General features: G+C 48.6%; 10 protein-coding genes across 10 annotated transcripts; 7 read left to right on the top strand and 3 right to left on the bottom strand.

Moving 5' to 3' along the window:
* Positions 1-1,112: 1,112 nt before the first annotated feature.
* F5147DRAFT_709143 (Endonuclease/exonuclease/phosphatase) lies at positions 1,113-4,107 on the bottom strand. Its single transcript, XM_041438177.1, has 5 exons — positions 4,001-4,107; positions 3,513-3,948; positions 2,364-3,460; positions 1,649-2,308; positions 1,113-1,591 (listed from the first exon to the last, which is right to left on the bottom strand). Exons 2-5 carry the CDS (start codon positions 3,891-3,893, stop codon positions 1,519-1,521), a joined length of 2,211 nt encoding a protein of 736 aa, XP_041289811.1. The 5' UTR covers positions 3,894-3,948; positions 4,001-4,107; the 3' UTR covers positions 1,113-1,518.
* Positions 4,108-4,211: 104 nt separating this feature from the next.
* On the top strand, positions 4,212-5,700 carry F5147DRAFT_709139 (GHMP kinase). The gene is made up of 3 exons (XM_041438176.1): positions 4,212-4,367; positions 4,426-4,669; positions 4,719-5,700. Exons 1-3 carry the CDS (start codon positions 4,240-4,242, stop codon positions 5,607-5,609), a joined length of 1,263 nt encoding a protein of 420 aa, XP_041289810.1. The 5' UTR covers positions 4,212-4,239; the 3' UTR covers positions 5,610-5,700.
* A 315-nt stretch (positions 5,701-6,015) lies between these two features.
* F5147DRAFT_709135 (Muskelin N-terminus-domain-containing protein) lies at positions 6,016-9,460 on the bottom strand. The gene is made up of 13 exons (XM_041438175.1): positions 9,211-9,460; positions 9,125-9,144; positions 9,062-9,071; positions 8,835-9,012; positions 8,682-8,781; positions 7,946-8,629; positions 7,731-7,897; positions 7,622-7,680; positions 7,361-7,568; positions 6,922-7,305; positions 6,809-6,862; positions 6,213-6,758; positions 6,016-6,155 (listed from the first exon to the last, which is right to left on the bottom strand). The coding sequence occupies exons 1-12, from the start codon at positions 9,428-9,430 to the stop codon at positions 6,221-6,223; spliced, it is 2,622 nt and encodes an 873-aa protein (XP_041289809.1). The 5' UTR covers positions 9,431-9,460; the 3' UTR covers positions 6,016-6,155; positions 6,213-6,220.
* Positions 9,461-9,600: 140 nt separating this feature from the next.
* F5147DRAFT_709126 (heme peroxidase) lies at positions 9,601-11,571 on the bottom strand. Its single transcript, XM_041438174.1, has 10 exons — positions 11,137-11,571; positions 11,034-11,082; positions 10,900-10,981; positions 10,570-10,840; positions 10,506-10,522; positions 10,388-10,453; positions 10,259-10,336; positions 10,133-10,204; positions 10,001-10,084; positions 9,601-9,953 (listed from the first exon to the last, which is right to left on the bottom strand). Exons 1-10 carry the CDS (start codon positions 11,434-11,436, stop codon positions 9,848-9,850), a joined length of 1,125 nt encoding a protein of 374 aa, XP_041289808.1. The 5' UTR covers positions 11,437-11,571; the 3' UTR covers positions 9,601-9,847.
* A 782-nt stretch (positions 11,572-12,353) lies between these two features.
* Positions 12,354-13,633, top strand: F5147DRAFT_616535 (uncharacterized protein). Its single transcript, XM_041432544.1, has 2 exons — positions 12,354-12,724; positions 12,788-13,633. Exons 1-2 carry the CDS (start codon positions 12,598-12,600, stop codon positions 13,306-13,308), a joined length of 648 nt encoding a protein of 215 aa, XP_041289807.1. The 5' UTR covers positions 12,354-12,597; the 3' UTR covers positions 13,309-13,633.
* An 83-nt stretch (positions 13,634-13,716) lies between these two features.
* F5147DRAFT_314834 (uncharacterized protein) lies at positions 13,717-14,602 on the top strand. Its single transcript, XM_041429183.1, has 3 exons — positions 13,717-13,918; positions 13,987-14,165; positions 14,213-14,602. The coding sequence occupies exons 1-3, from the start codon at positions 13,900-13,902 to the stop codon at positions 14,528-14,530; spliced, it is 516 nt and encodes a 171-aa protein (XP_041289806.1). The 5' UTR covers positions 13,717-13,899; the 3' UTR covers positions 14,531-14,602.
* A 582-nt stretch (positions 14,603-15,184) lies between these two features.
* Positions 15,185-16,996, top strand: F5147DRAFT_812289 (putative E2-like enzyme; the record flags this gene model as incomplete). The annotated part of the gene is made up of 8 exons (XM_041443470.1): positions 15,185-15,586; positions 15,638-15,673; positions 15,721-15,766; positions 15,820-15,874; positions 15,936-16,373; positions 16,425-16,536; positions 16,591-16,740; positions 16,763-16,996. The coding sequence occupies exons 1-8, from the start codon at positions 15,572-15,574 to the stop codon at positions 16,994-16,996; spliced, it is 1,086 nt and encodes a 361-aa protein (XP_041289805.1). The 5' UTR covers positions 15,185-15,571.
* Positions 16,997-17,431: 435 nt separating this feature from the next.
* F5147DRAFT_655307 (uncharacterized protein) lies at positions 17,432-18,289 on the top strand (the record flags this gene model as incomplete). The annotated part of the gene is made up of 5 exons (XM_041433964.1): positions 17,432-17,486; positions 17,551-17,739; positions 17,859-17,956; positions 18,104-18,128; positions 18,195-18,289. The coding sequence occupies 5 exons, from the start codon at positions 17,432-17,434 to the stop codon at positions 18,287-18,289; spliced, it is 462 nt and encodes a 153-aa protein (XP_041289804.1).
* A 358-nt stretch (positions 18,290-18,647) lies between these two features.
* Positions 18,648-19,877, top strand: F5147DRAFT_709108 (uncharacterized protein; the record flags this gene model as incomplete). The annotated part of the gene is made up of 7 exons (XM_041438173.1): positions 18,648-18,810; positions 18,866-18,984; positions 19,035-19,196; positions 19,267-19,342; positions 19,400-19,528; positions 19,588-19,769; positions 19,823-19,877. Coding segments are annotated over exons 1-7 (799 nt in total), but the record flags the coding sequence as incomplete, so codon positions are not given.
* A 1,442-nt stretch (positions 19,878-21,319) lies between these two features.
* F5147DRAFT_581540 (uncharacterized protein) lies at positions 21,320-21,748 on the top strand (the record flags this gene model as incomplete). The annotated part of the gene is made up of 1 exon (XM_041431603.1): positions 21,320-21,748. One exon carries the CDS (start codon positions 21,320-21,322, stop codon positions 21,746-21,748), a length of 429 nt encoding a protein of 142 aa, XP_041289802.1.
* Between the last annotated feature and the right edge of the window lie 794 nt (positions 21,749-22,542).

Genomic DNA, 22,542 nt, shown 5'->3' with positions numbered 1-22,542 from the left:
ACCTTCTTCAGCTTCCATTCTCAAGGGACTATCGTTCCCTTCTGGTTTGTACCTATTTTATTGGTCATTTGTCGTACCCTGATATTGGAACCCAATTGTTGTCTGAACTCTCACAATGGTGATTGAGTGGCAATCCTTCTCCACCCGACACGGAGTCCACAGCCCCTCTGGTCTCCTTGATTCCTTCTTTACGCACCAGAGTCTTGATTTCGGCGTTTCCCCATTTATCCGGCGGAAAGCACTGAAAGTAATTACTGGGATATTTGATCGAGGGCCGAGACTCAGGCCTTCTCGACCTGCGTAGCAAGCACGTATTCGTTCTTATCGCCATTTCGACACCTCAACTTCGATCTGGCTGGTTTCCAACTCGAGTACTTTTGACGTGTTCCATTTTGGCTTATAACTCTAGATAAGCTACTTCAGCTTCCGTTCCGGAGGAACCGTCATTCCCTTCTGGTCTGTTATGTTCATTCCCCGTTTGTCGTACGCTGATAACACCACATAGCATTGGAAGAGGCCGTAAACGAAATTCAGGTATGGCTTCTCCATGGCAAGGCCTTTCAGGCAGTAGCGCTTGTCAGTGTACAGTACTGTGTAGAACATGTTTGTGCATCTACAACGCCATACTTATTCTTTCGTATGCTTACAGACGAAACTCGCAGTGCCTCGAGCGTCAGCATTTGCAAATGGGGATTATACATCAAATTTTTGGCATGCGAATCGTACCATGATGTTTAATCGAGCAGGATCCATAACGGGGTTCCAGGCGCAGTACGAAGTACCATCGTCTGTCTCTCTTTTAGTTCAATCAGTTCAAATGTCAGGCCTCTGGAGTGCATCAGGTATCATGTTTTTGGTTGTCACAAGTTCATGCTTTGTCCACCTTAATTATAAGCCCCGAGCTCGGAGGACTGATTCTAGGACATTAACCTTGCGCGCTTTTGCCCGCCGATGTCACAACCGTATCAAATTGCTCGCGTTGCCATCGGGAATATGATACATGAACGGGTTTCATACATAGTCATATGTCGATAGTCAAGACACGAACTCTCAAGATGGTGAACTCAAGCCCGGGATAGAGATTTGAAAGTATATGGTCTAGGTCGGAACTATTCTTAGATTTGCTCAACACCCTGATTTGGTACAGCCTATCATAAATATTTCAAGGAGCAGAGAGGGAATAGCCGTTTCATACACAAAGAACCGTACAGCACATGCTACAAAGCTTGTTGTATGTCGTATGTATGTATGTAATTTGAAGGAGGCGCAACATTATAATGAACACCAGAAAGAAAAACAAATAGAACGAAAAAAGAAAGACAGAAGGATAAAACAAAAATCGTACGGAAACTTGAAAGAACGACGTACGACGACAACAACAAAGAAACTTGGACATGAAAAAGAATATCATGAATATGTAATGTGTGCACCCGATATGTAGAACCAATGTACCGCCAAATACATGTGCGTACAAGAAATGAGACGATAAATGATGTATTTGGATGCTTACTAGCTTGTTCAAGACGCCGTTGGTAGCAAGGCTGGCGGTCTTGGAGGCTTCACGCGGAACTCGCTAATGATGCATATGTGACTATCAAAGCATGTCAGGAAACAAGTCTATATCCAAAAAGACAGAGAGGAGACTTACTCTGATGGGAAATGAGCGTTCGGGAACCCTACCACTTTTTCCAAGTACCCTCTATCCACTTCTCCCAGTACCGCATTCACAGCTAGATTTGCAGTCGAATACCATATATAGTCGATCTCGCCTTGGTAGCTTGGCGTATAATTCGTTAACGGGAGTTCACCCGCTGCCGCATTCGCACTTCTGAGCCCCAAACGATGCCGCAGCCCATCCGTGGTGTACCGCCCATACAGGTGACTCATAAAGTCTGGGTGGTCGGGTGGCAAGCTCCCGTTCGTAAGGAACTCATATACACCCGAAGACGGAACGCTGTTGAAGTCTCCGCAAATGATCAGCGGGATCTTGCTTCCATCGCTGTAGACGGGCGCGCGGGGTGTATCCGGCCTCGGGGGCATCCGTGCAAAGTTCGCAGCGATCTTCTCGATCTCATCGACGAGAAGCGCGACTTGGACGAGCTTGACGTCGCGATAGGCGGGATCCCAGTGGATATGAGCATTGGCAAGAATGATGCGAGTGCCCGTTTCCTTCACCTCAAAGAGGCAGATAACGGCAATATGGTCTTTGCCTAGTACACGGTTGAACATGTCATCTGTTTTCTTGAAGTCGGGACGCTGCATTGCGACGGTGCTGAACTCGATGAGGTGACGTTCGATGAGGCAGTACCTGATAGAATGGATAAATAATGTCAACTTCAGGTCAACACAAAGAGGGCACTCACTTGTCTGCCTTGTAGAACGTTGCACACCCATCAACCTGCCGACGATCTGCATCACTCATCGTCTTATACCTGCTCTTTGGCCAGTAAATTCCCTCATACCCTTGCCCCTGCAAATGCTTCACAAAGTAGTCCTCGTACTGTGCGATATCCACTTCCTGCAGGCACAAAAAGTCGGTATCGTAATTCATTATTTCCGTCAATATCAATTCCTTCCTATAATCCCAGCTGAGTGCCCATGAAGGTGTGTATCCGTACAACCGCTCCGTCGCGTACTTCTCACACAGAATGTTGTAGCAGAGAGCACTGAGCGTCTCTGTGGCAGGATCTGCGGCAAGGGCCTCCCGCTCTTGAGACGAAATGAGGGACTTCCAAAGACGCTCTGGTGGAGGAGATGGGACAGGGCAACTGTCGCGCAGGTAAGAAATGAGGGCGGGTGTACCGTCTTTCTGCACAATGGCCTTCAGAGACGTGTCTATGGGATTCCCCTCGACACCGATTGTCTGTAGCTGATGCAGACTGCCTAGTTCAGCTGGCAGGGTCACAAGATGGTTGTCAAACAAGTATAACTCCTTCAGCTGGGTAAGCATGCCGAGCTCAGCAGGAACTGTTGAGAGGTTATTTCCACTGAGATCGAGGAGTTCAAGGTGACGGAGCTTCGCAATTCCGGCGGGTATAGAGGTGAGGGCATTGTGGTTGAGATAAAGGTTGATGAGGAAAGTGAACTTGAAGAGGCCAGAAGACGGTGGGATGTTTTTAATATTGATGCCACCCATGTCAAGGGAGTTCCAGGTGTTCTGTGGGGGTTTGGCAGTAGGCCGCGGGGCCTCGGCAATAGGAGCAACAGTGGATGATGGGTGATTGACTACAGAATTTGCGACGCCTGGTGAGCTCTCGGCGGCACTCAAGGCAGGGGTGGATGATAGAGCTGGTGTTCCGGGTGGGTCTTTCGAGGAGGATTCTGTGATGTCAACATTTGTGCTCGTACTGGGCTTGACAAGGTTGGGATTTGTGATAGGGATAGCGGATTTAATGACCGTGCGTGATGCCATTGCGCTAGCACGGGCACGGTGATGTGAAGACCGAGAGGACCTGATCATCTTTGTATGACGTATTATAAGATTAAATTAAATGGAGTGCTGTTCAACATACCTCACACTTCAGAAGTTGCTGCTGCCAATGGGGTGTTATGATCTGGCTGCCAACGCTTCCTGGTGAACCCTGGCCCATATGCTGCGGGTGGATGTGACCATTGGGTGGAGAAGGGTAATGAGACAAAGAATTCTGGTGCTGGTGGGGAGGGAGCGGGGGGTGTGAAAGGGGATGATGCGGGTGATGTTGAATAGGATTCACAGCACCATTTGTATAGAGCGGGTAACCTGGGGATGGTGGAGGTGGACCTATGCTCTGCTGTGGGTGATGCGTATGTGTGTGATTGACATTTCGAGACCAAGGGGACTGGTCTTGAACATTAACATGGTGTGGGTGGGCGAGCTTGTGTGAGATTGCGGGCGACTGCGAAGGGTAGAACATCGCATCTGGGCCAACACAATATCACACGCAGGAAATATGCACTGTAATGAGACCTCTACACGTCGGACGTCAGAATTACACGATAGTATAAGCAAAATAAGAGAGACAGTTTAAGTGCCTTTGACAAGTATCTTGCTCGCTGCTGTCGTCGTCGTGCTCGTCGTCGTCGTCAGTGAAGTCGGTGGAATGGACGAAACAATAATTCAAGTCAAAAGCTCGACCAGGGGACACTGCCACTGTTACGCCGGCGACGGACGGCGTGACCGGGGTCACTCATGTCTTTGCAGTGTACACAGCCACCGTTAATCGCTAAAGTAATATGCTCGATCGCGAATAAGGATTATGGATGCTCGTACGATGTGCTTTTATTGAAACTTATAAGACACCATTCTATTGCAACAACTTTTCTTCCCATTCCACCATGTCCATCTACCAAGCAACAACATCTGCACCAGTTAACATCGCCTGCATAAAGTGATCACTAATACTACTTATGTGCTCAGACAAGATCTAATCTATTATATGATTGTAGATACTGGGGAAAGCGCAATGAGTCGCTCATCCTGCCCACCAACTCCTCTCTCTCCGTTACTCTGAGCCAGGATAACCTCAGGAGCACAACCACTGCACGCGCTGATCCTTCCTTTACTGCTGATTGCCTTTGGCTCAATGGCAAGGTGGATCCAATCAAACCTGGCGGTCGTCTCCACACGTGCATCTCCGAAATGAAGCGTCTGCGTGCAGCCTTTGAGGCAGCAAATCCAGATCAACCAAAGGTGCGGCTTCTCCACAGACCCTCACACTACATCACTAACACATACCTAGATCGCCTCCTTCAACGTGCACATTTGTTCATTTAACAATTTCCCCACCGCAGCGGGTCTTGCTTCATCCGCTTCAGGCTTTGCAGCCCTCGTATATGCACTTGCCAAACTCTACGCCCTCCCCCAAACCCCTGAAGAACTCAGCCTTATCGCCCGTCGAGGATCCGGTAGCGCATGTCGCTCCCTCTTCGGTGGCTTCGTCGCCTGGGATATGGGCAGCGACGACGTAACCGGGCTAGACAGCAAAGCCCGTCAAGTTGCCCCAGAATCCCACTGGCCCGAGATGGAAGCCCTCATCTGCGTCGTCAACGATGCCAAGAAAGGCACCAGTAGCACCAGTGGCATGCAACGCACCGTCGTTACTTCCGCACTTCTCCAGCACCGCATCGGATACGTCGTTCCCTCCCGCATGGCAGACATCGAGAGTGCCATCGCAGACAAGCGTTTCGGTGACTTTGCGGAGATCACCATGAGGGACTCGAACCAGTTCCACGCTGTCGCTCTTGACACTTACCCTCCCATTTTCTATATGAACGATGTCAGTCGTGCCATTATCGCCATCATCACCGAGTACAACCGGCTCTCAGATCAGCCCAAGGCTGCTTACACATATGATGCAGGCCCAAACGCCGTTATCTATGCGCTCACACCCAATGTCCGTGAGATAGCACAGCTTATTCTGTACTACTTCCCCCAAGCAGAGAAGATCGTCATTGGAGGACAGGAAGTAGAGGCTGCGTTACCGGAGGGATTCAATGAGGCTGTTGCTAAGCGATGGGAGGTGGGCTCTGTTAAAGGGCTTATTCACACCCGCGTAGGTGACGGCCCCCGGGTTTTGAGCGACAGTGAGGCACTGCTAAACGCACAGGGCATCCCTAAAGTGCTTGCTTGAATAAAATAGACACAAATTATCTTTTGTATCTTGGTGGAAGAGTGTTGCAACAATAGATGTACCGCAAAAACAAATCAACTCGTTACCCGCGCATCGCCCTAAATCTCGGATGAAGTTGTCTACCTGCGCGTCAAAATCGCACTCTGCTAAGCCGAGTTAACGTATATATATAGCAGCCGACGACCTTGAAGCTTCATGAAGTCTGAGAAAGATCATGTATTCACAGCTGCAATATCTAATCGATGACGTCACCTTTCATCCAAGAGACGAGTTACTATCCTGCAACAATATGTTTTGTTTGAATCTGCATGGGGGACATGCAATCCAAAAAAATGCTGAATATTATGCAAGGGAGGATAGTTCATTAACCAGAGCATAGATGCTTGGTCGGTCTGACCGCTCAGGGTGCTTGCCTCAATCGTACGTACGGAGTGTCGAATTCGTCCAGAACCCTCAGATCTCGACGTTCAGAACGTTCAACTTTCAAATAATCTTGACAACATGCCAAACGTATGTGGCCTCTAAATCAACCCTATCAGAAACAACCTACAAATCCACAACTTCAAAACACGAAAACAGAACAAAAAGGTGTCAATCACACACCACCAACCTCATATCCCATCCTCTGCATCAACCATATCTAAAAGCGAACCCATGGGCTGTTTCCCATCTTCTCCCACAAACTGCAATAAACTCTCAAACACCTCTGTACGCTGCCTGAACCGCTCAGGTGACAGCGGCTTTGTCGAAGCGTCCCGCAACGCAGTCTCCACGGGATCTTCTTCCATCAAAAGCACTGCGTGCCGCCGCTTCTGTCCACTAGAGGTCACAGCGGTTGACGTGCTCGCATCAAGCATCTCGTCCTCATCTTCATCATCCAGTCGACTCGTCCAGGCTTCGTCGGGCGTGTTCGGACGTGAACGTTTTTTCGGTGGCTCTTCGAGAAGACTTGTAGTAGTTTCTTTAGGTGTGCTTGTAGACTCTACGGAGCTATCATCAGTGGTAATTGGAGTCGAGAAGAGATGCCCCAGGAGTGCCCTGAACACACTCGTCTCCTCTGGGTTTGTGTGGTCCACCACCGCAGACACTTGCGTTTGCAGAAAGCGTAGCGCTTTAACTGCGGGTTGTTCTTCACACATTTCTCGGAACCTATACACATTCACCATAAGCATATCCCTTTGAAGAGGCTCATAACCTACTGTTGTTGTCGGATCTGGTATTTTGCTCGCCTAATAATTTCCTCGGGTGCGGCTCTGAAGAGTAAGCGCACAGGTCATCAATACCATAGAGCAACTACAGCAATGCTTCTCACCTCAATAGCTTCATAGTCCAAAAATCATCCAGCCTCATCTCCTTCGATATCCTGCTCGGACGATCGTCATCACCTCTCCTCGGACGCTCGTCATCCCCACTTCCCTCTACCTCCGTCTCCACATCCTCCACCGGCTCATTCACCTCCCCTGCATTTCCGCCATGCATAAATACGCGTTTCATCCCCTCGTCGTACACTACTTGATGTGCATACCGTGGAAGAGGAACTTCGGCAGGCTCTCCGCCCTCCTGCATCACTTCGGGCAATATTTTTGTCCATTTTCCGGGTTTGGAAGGGTGCACGTACTGATACACCCAATTTGGCGTGTCGGCACGTAAGCTAGTAAGCGCACAGGTGGGCTGCACGCGAGTCAGCCCACAGAATCTAGATGAAGTGCTTGGTTTAGAGCAGCTAGGTAGAAATGGGATCGATTGCATACACATAAATCTCTTTCAACCGTCCGTCGATAATCGCCCGCTGAGTGAAACATGCGTCGGGACCCCCACTTGTGCTGAAATTGCTGAACAATTCCGTCACCGTGTTGCTTGCGATGTCGTAGGCGTACATGTCGGACAGATACTTGTCATCACGCTGCCCCGCGAAAATAAAAAGAGTGTGCGACATTGGGTCGAGAACCATTGAATGACCTATCCTTCTTCAGTATGCTGGGCATTATGAACATGAGACGAGACAGACTTACCGAAGCGGGGCGAGATGGGCGGCTGTACAGACGATGCCATTGACAATGCAGGTTGGGGTCTGCAGACGCAATGAGAATGACAAAAAGGGCCAATAATGACAATACTCGCTGTAGGATTTTCCATTTGCTTGTGCGGACGTTATAACTATACATGCCAGAGTACTTCGGCGAATCCCAATCGCCATCGACAACCCGCCCCCCGGAAACGTACAATATTTGCGCCTCACAATCCATCACCATTTGGTGGTCGAAGATGAGTGGTGGGCCACCGGAGGACTAGCATCATCGGTTTTAAAAACATGCAAAGTCAGCTCTACCACTCACCGCCGTATCAAATGACAACAAATCCCATTTCCCAACATCCAATCCTCGTGTATGATACCGGTAAAACTCCGAACAGTATGGAGTAGACCTAGACCCGTCCGGTATCTCACCCGCTCTTCTTAATAGTTCTTGATGATCCTCCGGCTTCAAGATATCTCCATCGCCAAGTCGACCCAGGAGATAGATGCACCCCGATTTCGTATCATAAACCATCTTGTGACAAGACCTAGCGATAGGTCCGTTCTTCTCGATAGATGTACTATGACTTATTACGCGCCATCGCTCAGCACTCACGTCGTACACCCAGAAATCGTCCAGGCTTTTCTTCCCGTCCCAGCCTCCAAGGAGGTAGATGAGGCCATTTTCAGGGTCGAGTGCCATTGCATGGCCACCGCGTTTGCTCGGTGCGTCACCGTCTGCGTCCACACCGTGAAGACGTTTCCACTGCGAGTGTGGTTGACAAAATTGGATATAAGCATCCAGAAGGCCAGCTGAAGATGCTTCGGACAGAAGTGCTTCGGAATCAGTCCAAGCCCCTTGAAGAACGAGGCTCAAGTACAAGGCTGTCACGACAGGGTGCTCCACCTGAATGTTCGAGCGCGCCAGGATATTTTGATATGGTGTTAGCAACCTCCGCTGCCTCAAGTGCTTCAGCACGTGGCGAAGCACTATGGTTTCTCGGTACTAAAATTGTTTATTTAGCGAACATACGTGTGATAAAAGTGGGGTATCAAACCTCCTCGTATCGCGAGCGGATATTGTCGACGTATAGAGGATCGGCTATGCCTGAAACAGAGACATACCAGATTGAAATATGGAAGCTCATCCCATGCGCTCTAACCGATGTACAGATTTAGCGCAAACAAACCAATTCAACATGTCCGCTTACGAAACTGGTACGATCTTGATGTACCGTGTCGGAAAAAAAATGCCCTCGCTATTCACATGTTTCAAAGGAAATGTTTCGGATACCGTATCGTCCTTGAGCTGAGTGTGCAGCGCCTGCACCATATGGTGTGGATTCAGGCCTACATAAACCCTGAACTCCCTCATGTTGCAAGGATGTTCTGTTGAATTTGTTCAGAGCCTGGATGTCGAAGGAGTGAGCTCACATACTCCTGTGAAACTTCATCCACCAGACTTAGTTTTCGCATAGATGACAAGGTTGGTCGGCGTCACCTTTCCAAATGTTATACTCTCTTCATTTCATCAAGCGCGGAGTACGTCAGCGCGTGCGAGATCATGAAACGCAGCAGTTACTCAACTGACAACACTGAGTGCTTCTAACTTCAGCAGGATCCATTGCTTCGCTGTAGGTAATTGTTGTGCGCCGCTCCATCTACTTGTTGGGTCCTGTGGAGTGTCCACCAATATGTTTTCTGGGACGTAGTTCCCGCTGTGCTCCGAGCATCCGGAAATGGTGTAAGTCATGGCCTGTGCGGGGGGCATAGTTGGTTGGCTTGAGGTCGCCCAAGTGGCAGCCATTAACGGTTTGATCTTTGGTGAGAGTGACTAGCTGAGGATAAGATGACAAGTTACCACTGACTAAAAGGAACGTCACGGCTCCACACGTGACCGTTTCAGAGCACACAGGAGAAAGGAGCGCCGCTAGCGCGGGATCACCGTACTTACCCTCTCAAGATCTCATCACTCTAGAACGTCATCTACTTATTAATTGTGGCAAAACGGTTTGACCACTGTTGCTATGTTCATATATGAGAAACGAAAAACTTCATCATATCAATTATCTACGAATAAAGCACCTAAGAGTCAATCCACAAGGCGTTAGTACGTACAAGGTACTGCATGTACTTATAAGCTCAAGATATACGATATTGTGGCCAGTAAGATGAAGCAGGGTAACATAATCTACCTTCCATGCTAAATTGCTCTATGCACAACTTAGGACGTCTGTTCGTCAACAGTCTGCATAATCCAAGCCTCGGAGGCGACAAACTGCTGGGTAGGGACACCTAACTCGAGGAGCTTGGAGTAAGCGGCAGAGAAACTAAGACTGTGTTAATATATGAATGCACCAATTATCAAGTGACCCACTCCTTGAAGAACAGGTCAACGTCGTCAGCGTAGGCCTTTGCATACTTCTTGAAACTCTTGTCCTGTGTAAGAACGTAGTCCGTTCTGAAAACTTTCAGCCAATGTTGACGATGCATACTTAAGGCAACATACGGGAGCATCATAAGCGATTTGGTCTTCTTGTCCTCAAGCTGCTTAGGTCCGTTCCACTTCTTCCACACCCACCTGTCCCAACAATGTATCAGCACTTCTTCCTTTAATAGGGAACCATATGCTCACTTCTCATCGAACAAGAGTTTGTAGAAGTCATTGGTGAACGTGGTGGGAGAGAAGGTCCAAGGTCCATCATAACCAGAGCTGGATAGAATTGAATCAGTAACAGAAGGGAAAATACAGCGAAGGCTATACCGGTCGGTGTGGCAACGGCCGAGAGCATGGGCACCGCAGAGAGCGACAATTTCTTGGTCGTCGAAACTGCAGGTATGGTGTCAGTCTCCCGAGAATTTTGCCACATAAATGGGCTCACCCCATACGGTAGAAAATCTGGCCTGAATGTCAGCTTGCATTTGATTGTAAATAAAATCACATACATCCCGGATATGCGGCGCCCCTTGGGAGGCGTCAGGGAGACGGCCATCAGGGGGTACGTGGGATTCAAAGCCATCAATGCGACCAGGCCTCCAAGGAACCTTTGGGCCAGCCATCTCCTGCACAGCAGCGACACCAGCAAGCGTCCACAAGTCACCGTAGCTGATCCAGCTAAACTCTTGCTTAATCTTCTCTAGCACTTCACGGGCGACGTGAAGACCCGCATTAGCTCCATGAAGTGACTCGGGCTGGAAACGCATGGTCGCATAATTGCTGCGTTTTATTACGTCAATGATAAGGCGGCTTCTAATCGGCCTACAGGAAGAACTGACCTTCCGCCAGTGCCAGTAGTCTTGTCGTATGTGCCAGAGGCGTGCCATGCCAGACGGACAACCACAGGGCCGAAAGAGCCATCTACGAAAACAATATGAGAGCAAGAACCAAACCAGGCGCTTAAATACTGTACTATCGTAGTCATCAGCATCATCAATCACCTCGGCGATACGGTTGTACACCTGAAACACAAAAGATAAGCTCCAGCTAGCATCCACAGAAAAGTTAGAACAAACTTTCTGGTAGTCTTCCTTAGTCGGGACAAAGTTTGTGGCAACCTTTGCTGTCTGAGCTGCAGACTTCAGCGCACTGGAAGTTACTTTCGCCGTCTCCGAAGATGAGTCATACAAGTAGTATGCAACACCACCACCAAGAACGACGGCACCAAGGACGACGTAGAGACCAGTGTTGGACTTGGCTGCTGGAGGAGCTTCCGTTGAATACTTGCGGAAGGAAGACGTGCGCAGCTGAGGCCTTTTGAAGGATGCAGACAAAGCCTGCCTGCGAAGTGGTGCACGAATCGCGGCGAAAGACATGGTGGGGGGATAAAGCAAAAATTTAAAAAGTAGATAGAGATGGGAAGACGCACTGAATATTAATGGTTGAATCACGCGCTGACCGCCTGCCTGCAGAAATATAATATCTGGGTTTACATAATCCTTTATCGGTTCTCTGCTAGCCAATTGTGCTCTGCCATTTAGACAACGCGACGAGCCCCATTAGGCCCTATTAGGGTATCAAGTATTTGTGGTGAGGGGACTCATCAACGAGGGCTTCTAGCTAATGAAAGCTTAGCCGACATTGGGCCCCTTTGACGTTTGCGACGGACGAGCGCTATATTAATGATCTTCTTCAACTCCTTCACACGCCTCGGATACATCTCACACCACGCGTATACCTGGCAAGCCTTAAAGTCATCTATAAGTAGCTGATCTTCACAAGCCTTCCTTCTCATCGAGTCGTCAGTTCACCCGGCTCCGCGCAGTGCGCGAAAACATTTGTCATTGGTTAGCAGTCTTACACAAACATGAACTTTGCTTTGTCAACCTTAGAGAGGGTGCCCAGCCACTGGCATGTCAACGGGGATCTTTATTTGTTATACGAGCACGTATCATAGACTGTGCACAGCTGCTGCGGAATTCTTGGGAGATCCGAAGTTGACGAAGTCGAACGGCCGGGTTCCACCTCAATCCAGCTTCAGCGCTCAGCGGTGGTACTCGACTGAGTCCCGAGCATCCGTCGACAACGCGCCTAAATCGGCTTCTCTTGAGTTTCATCGCCTCCAGGTTCTGAGCGCCTTCGCTCTCAATTCCAAATGGGACCGCTATGGGCGGTGTGCACTGTCACTCGAAACCCGAAGCTAAGCGCTTTACCCCTTGCAGGTTGCAGTGCTTTAAATTTGCTTTACATCACATGATTCAGAAGAATACAGGCACCGCCTTCGCTAACTTACTTGGCGATATTGCTCAGCCTGGCTTAGCCTCTCTGATTTGCGTCTCCTGATTTGAGCGATTGCGGCGCACAAAGTCATCTCCGGACAATGCGACTCTCTACCGAGGTGTTGTAGAAGACTTACGGAAACCTACACTTTCGGGAGTTGTCGGCTATAGTTCTGTCAACTCAGATTGACGCCCCTACGGACCTATAAAGGTCGCAATATATCCCATATGTTCTGATTATATACCACACGCTTCATTATGAATCCCTATCCAAATGGTTGGCCTACCAACTGGTACCAAGGACAATACAACCCTCATGTATATGTCCCCCCCTCTTACCGCAACCAGCCGCCGTATCAAGCAGCAGGATGGCAAGGATTCAACTGTATGTGCCGTCTAATCTCCATTGCTCACCTATAATCTGACCATGTTCTCTGCACACCTATAGACGAACACTCACAACCAAAATCCAAATGGCCCAGCCTCAACCCCACCCTTGCATCAGACATGACCTACGTGCGCTACGATATCCGCAAGCCCGCTCGGGAAGGGGTTATGTTATCTACATGGCAACAAATTTATCATATTCCAGCATTCGTGGCGCCTACGTACGAGATCCTCATCATCTCGAAGGCATTCCCTTGGTCAATGGTCATCCGTGCGCCTGCCGGCTCTGTAGTCACATGCGGCGCGATCTTTGAGGGATTGCATGAAATGCTACAAAAGCACATCGAAGACTCAGAGTGGGCAATCGTGGCTCTTGATAAGACACGGAGAGAAGCGATCGAGAAGGCTGCGAAGGCGAGGCAAGAGAAGGACAAGGATAAACGACTGAAGAGAATTGATTGGCTGGGAGACACGCCAATGTTTAAGGGGCTGGAGAAGGACGAAGAATTTCAGAAAAAGAGACATCTACCTGGAAGTGATACTATTGCGGAGACATGGGTGGTGAGATTTGGAAAACCGTGATTGTGATGCTATCCGAATCATCATGGGAGTTTCATGATACCTTTCCTTGTTTTCTCTTGGACCCCGTGTAACGATGCCTATGCTTCTACATGCATTATGCCTTACGGCTTCCGTCGCCTATTATTAGTCTCATCTGCTGTGTATCTCTTGGGAATCATTCATGACACCGCTGATTATATCGAGAGTGCAATGTGCATCCATACATGATGCTCCACTAATGATGCAACGCTATACCATAACGCATGGCCAGACCCTTGATTATGTTACATCTATCATACTTACATTCTATACCCGTTCCGTTTCATTGTACGCACATGTGGAAACGTTGAATGTTGATCATGATTATCATTTGAATTCTTGATCGTCTACATCGGTCGCGATTCAGTGCTAGGGTTAGGGTTACATGACACTCAACATCTTTTTCTGTTTCTTCAATCTCGAGTTCAGACGCCTGGCATAAGATTGCCTAGGTCTACGCGAGCACGAAAAAAGTCAGTAGCTCTAACACAATAAGAGACCTCTATCTCAATGGTATCATTCCAGTACGCTATCCATTCTTTTTTTCGCAATCCATATGTATGATCTAAACGCATGGTCCACAGATGTCACAGTTCGTATCTGCTCTCATTCATTTCTCGAGTTACACTAACTCTAATGTCTGCACCCATAACTACCCAGGCTGCAGTGACGTCGTAAAAAAACCAAAACTCAACCAACACCACGGTTTCTGCCATGCAGCCTTCGACTGTATCGACTGCTCGACCACATTCCACACTCCTGCTGAGTACCAGGGACACACTTCGTGCGTAACAGAAGCAGAGAAGTATCAGAAAACTTTGTACAAGGGTCCTAGATCTGTGAGTTCTCTATCCCTGCGTGTTTGATAGTTTTTTCATGTGAGCAGGCCGGGAGCTGGGGGGCGGCACCTCGAGAGAATGGATACGGTAGATTCCAAGGCAATGGGGGATACCAGCCGCGACCACCAACGCGTTACCAGGCCACTGGTGCCAACGGAACTCCATTGGGCACACCTCAGCGCATGTCGCCTGTAACTGTAACACCACCAGAGCCGTCAGTAATACCACCTAAACCAATAGAGGCTCAGCCCCCAAAAGAATCAGACCCAGCACCGAAAACAACTGAGATCAAATCCCAGAAAAAGTCAAAGTCTGATTCAAAAGCCAAGGACACAAAGGTGAGTACGTGTAATTCGTTATTATAGTACGGTATTTGACTCGTACAAGGCATCAGAAAATGTCATTATTGTCGAGCCATTATCTGCGCCTTCATCTCCATCACCTCAAAAAACGGACAAGAAGAAAAAGGACAAGAAACATAAAAAGTCCTCTGAGGACGCTGTAGAGTCTACTGTCGACGATACCCCAGCACTGACCGAGACTCCAGGAGACAAGGAAAAGAAGTCCAAGAAGAAGGACAAGGAAAAGCGGAAAGCTGCTGTCGAGGGCGAGAATTTAGAGAGTCAGGAGACCAAGGACAAGGAAAGCGACGAGAGCCAGTCGAAATCACAGAAGCGGAAGAGGGACGATGAGCCCGTAGATTCAGGCACAGGTAAGAAAGATAAGAAGGAGAAAAAGAAGAGCAAGAAGGACAAAGTCGAAGAAAAACCAACGAATGACGCCTCGGATCCATCTTCTACGCCAGTCGAGACCGAGGGAGAGACAAAAACCAAGAAGCGGAAAAGAGACAAGTCAGAAAAGGTCCCGGAGGACGACATGGACGTTGACGTAACACCTACAGACGTTCCGTCTGTTGCGCCCGTGGAAAAGAAGAAGAAGAAAAAGAAGCACGACACGGAACCAGTTGCTGATATTAAGGCGTCGACGATGGATGTCGATCCTCCACCGACTCACGATGAGATAAAAGAGAAGAAGAGGGATAAGAAGGAGAAGAGGGAGAAGGAGAAGGAGAGGAGCTCCAAAAAATCCGACAAGGCTTCGGCATAATTGGCTGCTTCGTTGAGTATCTACGAGATTTGTTTTTGTTTTTGGTGATGAGCTGCTTTTATGCGGGGTCGATGCTAGCCATTAGAAGGATGTTGACAATATACCTGGCTCACGGCCCTGGCACAACTGAGGTGCGGTTACAGTAAGGTGTCAGGAGTCAGTACCCCAGTCGCGTGCCTCGTGATCATTGGTTTCCGGATTAGGTACGGTCGATGTAGTACTGATTGCGGCAAGGGTTCGTCGTTTGCTCTCCCTCTCATCTCCCAGTATTCTCCAGACGAAGCATACCACAAATTACTATGCATGCTATTCAGGTTCGTACTGAAGCAACATGGTGCTTGGAGATGGCTCAAGATCCTTTCTAGCAACAATATTGGGCCGTTCGCGACTATCTCAGCCCAGTGCGTGCCATCGCAATTGACCATCGCTAAGTCTAAGTAATGCCCAGGTCCTCAAAGAAAGCAAGTTCAAAGAGCACGGACGTATAACCCCCGGTACGTATTGCATCACCAATCATTAACTACAAGTATCCCAATCTTGCTTTCAGAGGAATTTGTAGCAGCAGGAGACTTTCTATCATACAAGTTCCCAGTATGGACGTGGTACGTGCAACCAGTTCTTCAACCTCAATATAGTCCCTCAAACCACACCCCCATACTTCAGGGAAAAAGGCGACGCGTCCAAAGCCCGCGATTACCTCCCCGCTGAGAAACAATATCTCGTCACTCGTGGCGTCCCCTGCCTTCGACGAGCCACATCACTGGCTTACACAGACGCCGATGAAGACGCCGAGCGACTTCTCTCCTTCGGGGATTCTTCGGGCGCTGCCGATGAGTGGGTAGAAACGCATGCAGGCCGAGGGGCCACAGTGGACTCTGCTGCGAACCTAGGCGAGATCGATGATATCCCAGACTTGGATGGTGATGGACTGGCGAGCGCGATGGCAGATGTGTCGATTGCATCGGAGACGGGCGCTACGGTGGGAGAGACCCCGGATCTAGATGATATCCCTGACATGGAAGAAGAGGGGCTGGAGGACGGCGAAGATGAAGCTACGGCGGCACCGGTTGTGCCCAAGGCGGGTGGCGTCATCGATGCATCGTGAGTGCTCTTCGATTGTTGTTCAAGCCCGATCCTAGACAAGATGCGCAGACAAATTGGGGTCGCAAATGGCAATCTCCTACAAGTACGAACATATGACGTGATGATCACATACGACAAGTATTACCAAACTCCCCGGATCTGGCTGCTCGGCTATGACGAGGTTTGTCTCCATCGCTTCGTAAACGTGTTTTCCCGCTCATGTTTTGTGATTCAGAATCGCACGCCTTTAACACCATCGCAAATCTTCCAAGATATCTCAGCAGACCATGCTCTCAAGACCGTCACCATCGAAGCCTTCCCACACTCCTCAACACTCCAAGCAGCTTCCGTACATCCCTGCAAACATGCAAGTGTGATGAAGAAAGTCATCGAGCGCATGAATGCAGGGTGTGGTAGAAGAGCAGCTAGCTGCACGGAAGAATTCTGGCAAGCACCAAGACAAGGACGGGAAGAAGAAATGGGGTTTCGGGCGCAAGGGCGCAAAGGAGGAGGGCGTCAAGACCCCAGTGGAAGAAGAGGAAGTGGAGGGCATGCGCGTGGACTTCTACCTTGTGGTGTTCTTAAAGTTCATCGCTTCTATCGTGCCTACGATCGAGGTGGACTCGACGACTGCGTTTTGAGGTCGTTTTCATGGAGGATATATCCGCTGGATTTTTTGGTGCGGTTAACAGTAATAGCTGTGCTATGAAGGGATGGTTTGTGTATGTACCATAGAAATTATGTAGAGTTGGATGTACGGTCAAAGATACTTAAGGCACACGATCCACTCAGGTGTGATTCGACCTCTGAATAGTGTGAGAAGGCGGGGTGAAAAGGGTTGTGCCGCGCCTGCCGCGGCCGGCATTGACAAAAACAAATCTTTCTAAATTTATTGCAGCTGGTCGATGAGATATATATATATGGACTCATGCAGCGATGAACCACCTCACAGTACGTTGTAAAATTCTGTGCGGTTTATATTGACTCGAACGGCCGTGGTCCGACACCACTTACTAGGATACTAAGTTTCTGTAGATTCGTGCACCCATTTTTGTTATGGGCTCAACAGACCTGACATGCCGCTGGATGCCGCTGCCATCATGTCAACAGCTTTGGAAGGTATATTATACAGTAAGTGATTCAATGAGTGTACCTGTTTCATGCCCACCAAACTAGCATCTTTCAGGTTTTTCAGTTCTCATGTTTATGGGTAGCATCTGGGCACTCACCTACAAAAAAACACACGAGGGACGTCAATCGGCAGTCGCTGCCGTTGTCATCTTACCGGTTTCACTGAGTAGCACGGTTATATTTTTGCGTCAGAATCAGTCCTTTGGGGTCGTAGACCCTATGTTGGACATGTCTCGTCATATGCTTTTCCCTCGTATGTACGGTTAGGTTTTCGCTGCTCGATTCCGATGCCATCTACTAAAGGCTCCCCAGCACGTAATCAATCATTCGTGTCGAAGATGGGCTGGTGAAGTTTCGTGACACATTTAACAGGCGGCCCAGCGGCATTCTCTGCAGACGTCAAACAAAAAATGTTCATGGCCAGGAATGTGGCGAATATCACGCAAACTATGCTTGCCGACTGGGTAGTGGTGGGATCAATTTCTTTCCCTGCCAGCTTAAAATCCTTGTGGCTTATAGAAGTCCCCTTTCCGATAAAAAGATTCATCGATGTTACCTCGTTTGGCAATCTATCGGGTTTATAATACTACCGTGCACTATGTGGTGTGCAATTGCAGGTTTGGTTGCCATTATACTCAGAAAGTGTGTGCTCTGACGTTCAAGTTGTTTTTGAAGTGCGTGGGACCCATATGGCTTGTGACTGTACAGAAACCTCCCATCGACGCGCTCACACACGACTAGATGCTGTCGAAATGAGCTACAGTGGATTGGCGTTCCAGCGTCGCAAAGACCGTAAAATATGACCATGATATCATCGCAATCCTATCATTCTGAGGCGGCGAGTTCGTAAGTACTGTTCGGTCCCTTTTCTGCCCGATCAAGTCATCGAAGTATTTTAAACCTTCCGGGACTAAGTATAACCGCTGACCAACGCAGGTGGCCAAACACACCTCAACTCAACCCACCTCGGCTTATTCTGCATCTTTCAAGGACTTTCGCTTGCTCGGGTTTGAGCTTATGGGAGATAAGAACGAATCATAGTGACACACTAGTGAGGACTTCTGATTTCCACGACCGGGCGTATCATGCCGTTGTTCACGATCAACATCACTGCGCATCTACTTATGTGGTTCCGAGGAGGCTGATATTAAAGTTATCTATAGCCACTTCGTAGCATTATATAACGTAGGTGCTAGCGATGCTACCCGCACCGTCTTATATACCCAACTTGAAGGTATCATTTTCGCCATGGCTTCAACAGACACTGGCATGCCGCTCGATGCCGCTGCCATCATGTCAACAGTTCTGGAAGGGATCTTATATGGCGAGTGTTGTAATAAGTGTATTCGCTTCATGCCCACCAAACTGACATTTTTCAGGCTTTTCAGTTCTCATGTTTATAGGTACAATCTGGACATTCACCTATAAAAAACGCATGAGGGACGTCAATCGGCCAATCGCTGCGGTTGCTGTCTTTCTGTTTTTACTGAGTACTATGGTTAGGTTTTCGTCACTTGAATCTGACAACATCTACTGAAGACTCCCAAGCACATGGTCATAGACATTATTCGGGTCGAAGATGGACTGGTGAAGTATCGTAATACTTTCCCAGGCGGCCCAGCGGCATTCTTCGCAGACTATACCCAAAAGACGTATGTGGTCAAGACTACGGTGATTCTCATGCAAACTCTGCTTGCCGACGGGGTAGTGGTAGGATCAAAACTTCACCTGCCAACTCGAAACCCTCATAGCTTATAGAAATTCCCTTTCTGACAAAAAGGTCTATCGATGTTACGTCGTTTGGCAATCTGTCCGGGTTGCCATCCTACCATGCATGATGTGGTGTGCAATTGCAGGTTTGGTTGCCATTATACTCTGAAAGTGTGTGCTCTGACGTTCAATCTGTTTCGAAGTGTGTGGGAGTTATATGGTCTACGACCTTTCACTGGCTAGTAATGCCGAAAGTGTCTTCACTAACCAGACTGGACGTTGGGTCGCGGCGTTCATTGTCTTTACCTTTGCAACCAATTTGGTCAGTTCAGGTGAGTACATTTCTGCGTAAGCGCCATATCGAGACACTTGTGAACTCAAATATGTGTAGGATTGCTGGCATACCGCATCTGGACGATCGAACGCAATGTCTCTACAACTCGTACCAGGAGGGGTATAAGGCCTATTGTGCGCGTGCTTGTGGATGCTGCTGCTTTATACTCTGCGACCACCTTCTCTGCGATAATATGTCTTGCCCTTTCGAACAATGGCACGTATGTCATAGGAGATTTGGTAATTCCACTATCAACACTCGATGTACAAATCATTGAGCTTTAGTCAACTAGATTAATCCGATCATCTCGATTGCCTTCTACATGGTGTTTATTCGCATCGCAATCAATAAAGATACTCAAAAATTCCTCTCGGTTGTTCCCGGGACAGTTGAAACGGAAATCCCGGTGCATTATCCTATGCAGACTTTGCAGACTGCATGCAGGGAGAATGATACATCCTCCTGGCTAAAATAGCGATTCATACATTCAGCCTGATATAAATACTTTTCGTACTGTCTTGTTTCGGATGGTGGCTCTGTCACTCGAGCTCTAGGCCTCATGGGGAACGCCAAAATATCTGACTGTACTTTAACTTCTACTTGTATGAATAGGGTTCGAGATAAATTATCTGCAGAAACAGGTGTTATCAACTTGCGGTCTAACTGCTTTTTAGCCAGCCATCGAAGGTCTGATGCCACGGAAATTGGCTCAGAGCTCTCGATCAGCAGTGTGCTGCTTCGGAGCACCGTGTCACGTCCGCCCCATGTCCATGTCGCGTCAAGCCTCCGAGTCAATTATGCCGCATCATGACCGCCGCGTCAATGATTTCAGCATGCTGGTCGTTTGCACGGTCTTGCGCTTCGTTGAATTGTTATTCTGATGCATGTCTTGTATCTGAAATTTATTGCAATGCACTAGTGACTTCTTACCGTGTAATCCGAGTCTGTTCTGGCTAGTGCATTTGTTCGACTTGTTTCGTTGTGCGATGTGGACCATCTAACCTACAAATCCAGGCAATTCTTTTATCACTCTCTGGGGGTGATGAGGTGGAAAGGCAGGATGTCACGATGTGCATATAAAGGTGAGAGGGTCCAGGGAGCAATATACTCAACCTGCTGCGTCATATTTCTGAGTAATTGTACAAGACCGTCGGGACGACAGTAACCTAGTATAGAATGTATCTGGGGTTGAGCTGGGACTGGGTTTATGATGAGATCCGATTTGACGGGGCATCTTTGGGCCCGCCACAATCGCGGCAGACACGGCAGTGTCAAAATAGCTACGCCCAATTCGGTGACGTACCAAGTACTGGTCATGGTTTCAACTCAACTCCAAACGGTAGTCTGACTGTACTGACCTGTCATCGACGAGAAATGGTGACAACATGTCATTTACGAAGACTTGCAGATGTTCCTCCCGAGTTCAGGGCGCTTCTTTAATCTTAGAGGCCCAGAACACCGTGCGCTGGCTGTGCGATAACGGGAATCATTTAAAAGAAGCAACGCCGACAATTCATTTGATTGGGCTATTAATTGTATGCCGGGAGCAGCAATTGGTAGTTCACCCATAGCGCCCACCACATTCACATTCTGACATGTTGCACCCACACGTCAGAGCCACTCGCCAAACAAAATTACCAGGGCTTGGGTATAAATCTGGGTCATCCGCGAACTTAAACCCCACATTCCTCCGTCCTTGCTCAGTCAATCTCGGTGAGCACAATCCAGCGTCGTTCGAACTGCAACTTACCGAATCCCGCAGCCATATTGTAATATGCCTGCCCCAGTCATGTACTTTAACGTCGAAGTCGTCCAATTCTGGCAAGGGCAGAAAGAGCCCCTACAGCCATACCCACTTCACTGGGCGATCTATATCCCAACCGCTCCTGGTATCGGGAACACATACCACATCCTAGGAAACATGGACACTTACACCATAGATTTCAGACGCAACCAACCTTACCCAAACCCAGATGCATGGCGCGGAAGCTTCGCCATTGGAAAAGTAGCTGCGCATCAGCTAACCCTGATGGAGCGACATTTAGCAAGCATTCCTATCGCGCGTCATGACCCCAGATGGAACTGCCAAAGCTGGGTGTGGGAGGGCCTCAGGCATCTTCGACACCAAGGTTTCAATATCAGCTGGGAGGTCAGGCTTTCAGATCTTCAAACGCAGATGTACTGCTTGCTGGAGGATTGGGAATACGGCCGAATTTAAAGAGGGCGGGGAGCTGGGGTGAGAGGGGTTTGTGGGTGGTTGATCAAAATTTTTGATGTTGTTCAGAGTGGGGATGCTCACCATAAAGTTAAGATATCAGCATCTGCATTCTGCGTTTGTATTAATACCGGCATCATAGACATCGCGAGTGACCTTTATTGTCTTGATCAAAAGACTGTATCCCTCACTGATCAAGTTCTGTCACGCTGACAGGCCGAAGCGAGGTCTTGTTTCATCGTTGTCATACCACGAAACGTGCTATAACCATCAATCCCTCGCATTAGGAGAGAGGCGACTTGCATCGTTCATGTGGAACAATATGAAGGAGACGTTGTACAAGTAGTGAGTAGTACTTCAGAACTCCGATGAGTGCGCTTTACCGAAGGGACGACCGTCTGCTTTCTGTAGGTCTGTCTATGGGAGACTAAGTTAAGCCCTGCCAACCAGATGCGACAGTCGATCCAATAAATAACGACCGCACAAGAATGGAACAAGAGGGCGCCTTGGACTTTTGAATCAGAAGCACTGTAATCCAAAAAAATCTCAAACATCCTTGTGTCTCCGGAAACGACTAATTATAAATGACAAGTACACTCACCTCTGAAACTGAACATCCTATGAGCACATAGGCTAAATTCCCACCTCGGCCACTGCTCAGCGCTCAAATGTGTGCGACACTGTACCGATCTCCCACGAGTAAAGCCTCGAGCCAACTGAGCTAAGTCCTTCACGGTGAGCCTGGAGGCAATTAGGTGACGTTACTGTGCACAAAAAGAAGTTGTTCGGCCGAGTGC

This window comes from Suillus discolor, assembly GCF_016758755.1.
Source record: "Suillus discolor strain FC423 chromosome Unknown F5147scaffold_51, whole genome shotgun sequence".
In the NCBI taxonomy this organism is placed as follows: domain Eukaryota; kingdom Fungi; phylum Basidiomycota; class Agaricomycetes; order Boletales; family Suillaceae; genus Suillus; species Suillus discolor.
This window is presented reverse-complemented; position numbering and strand designations above follow the sequence as displayed.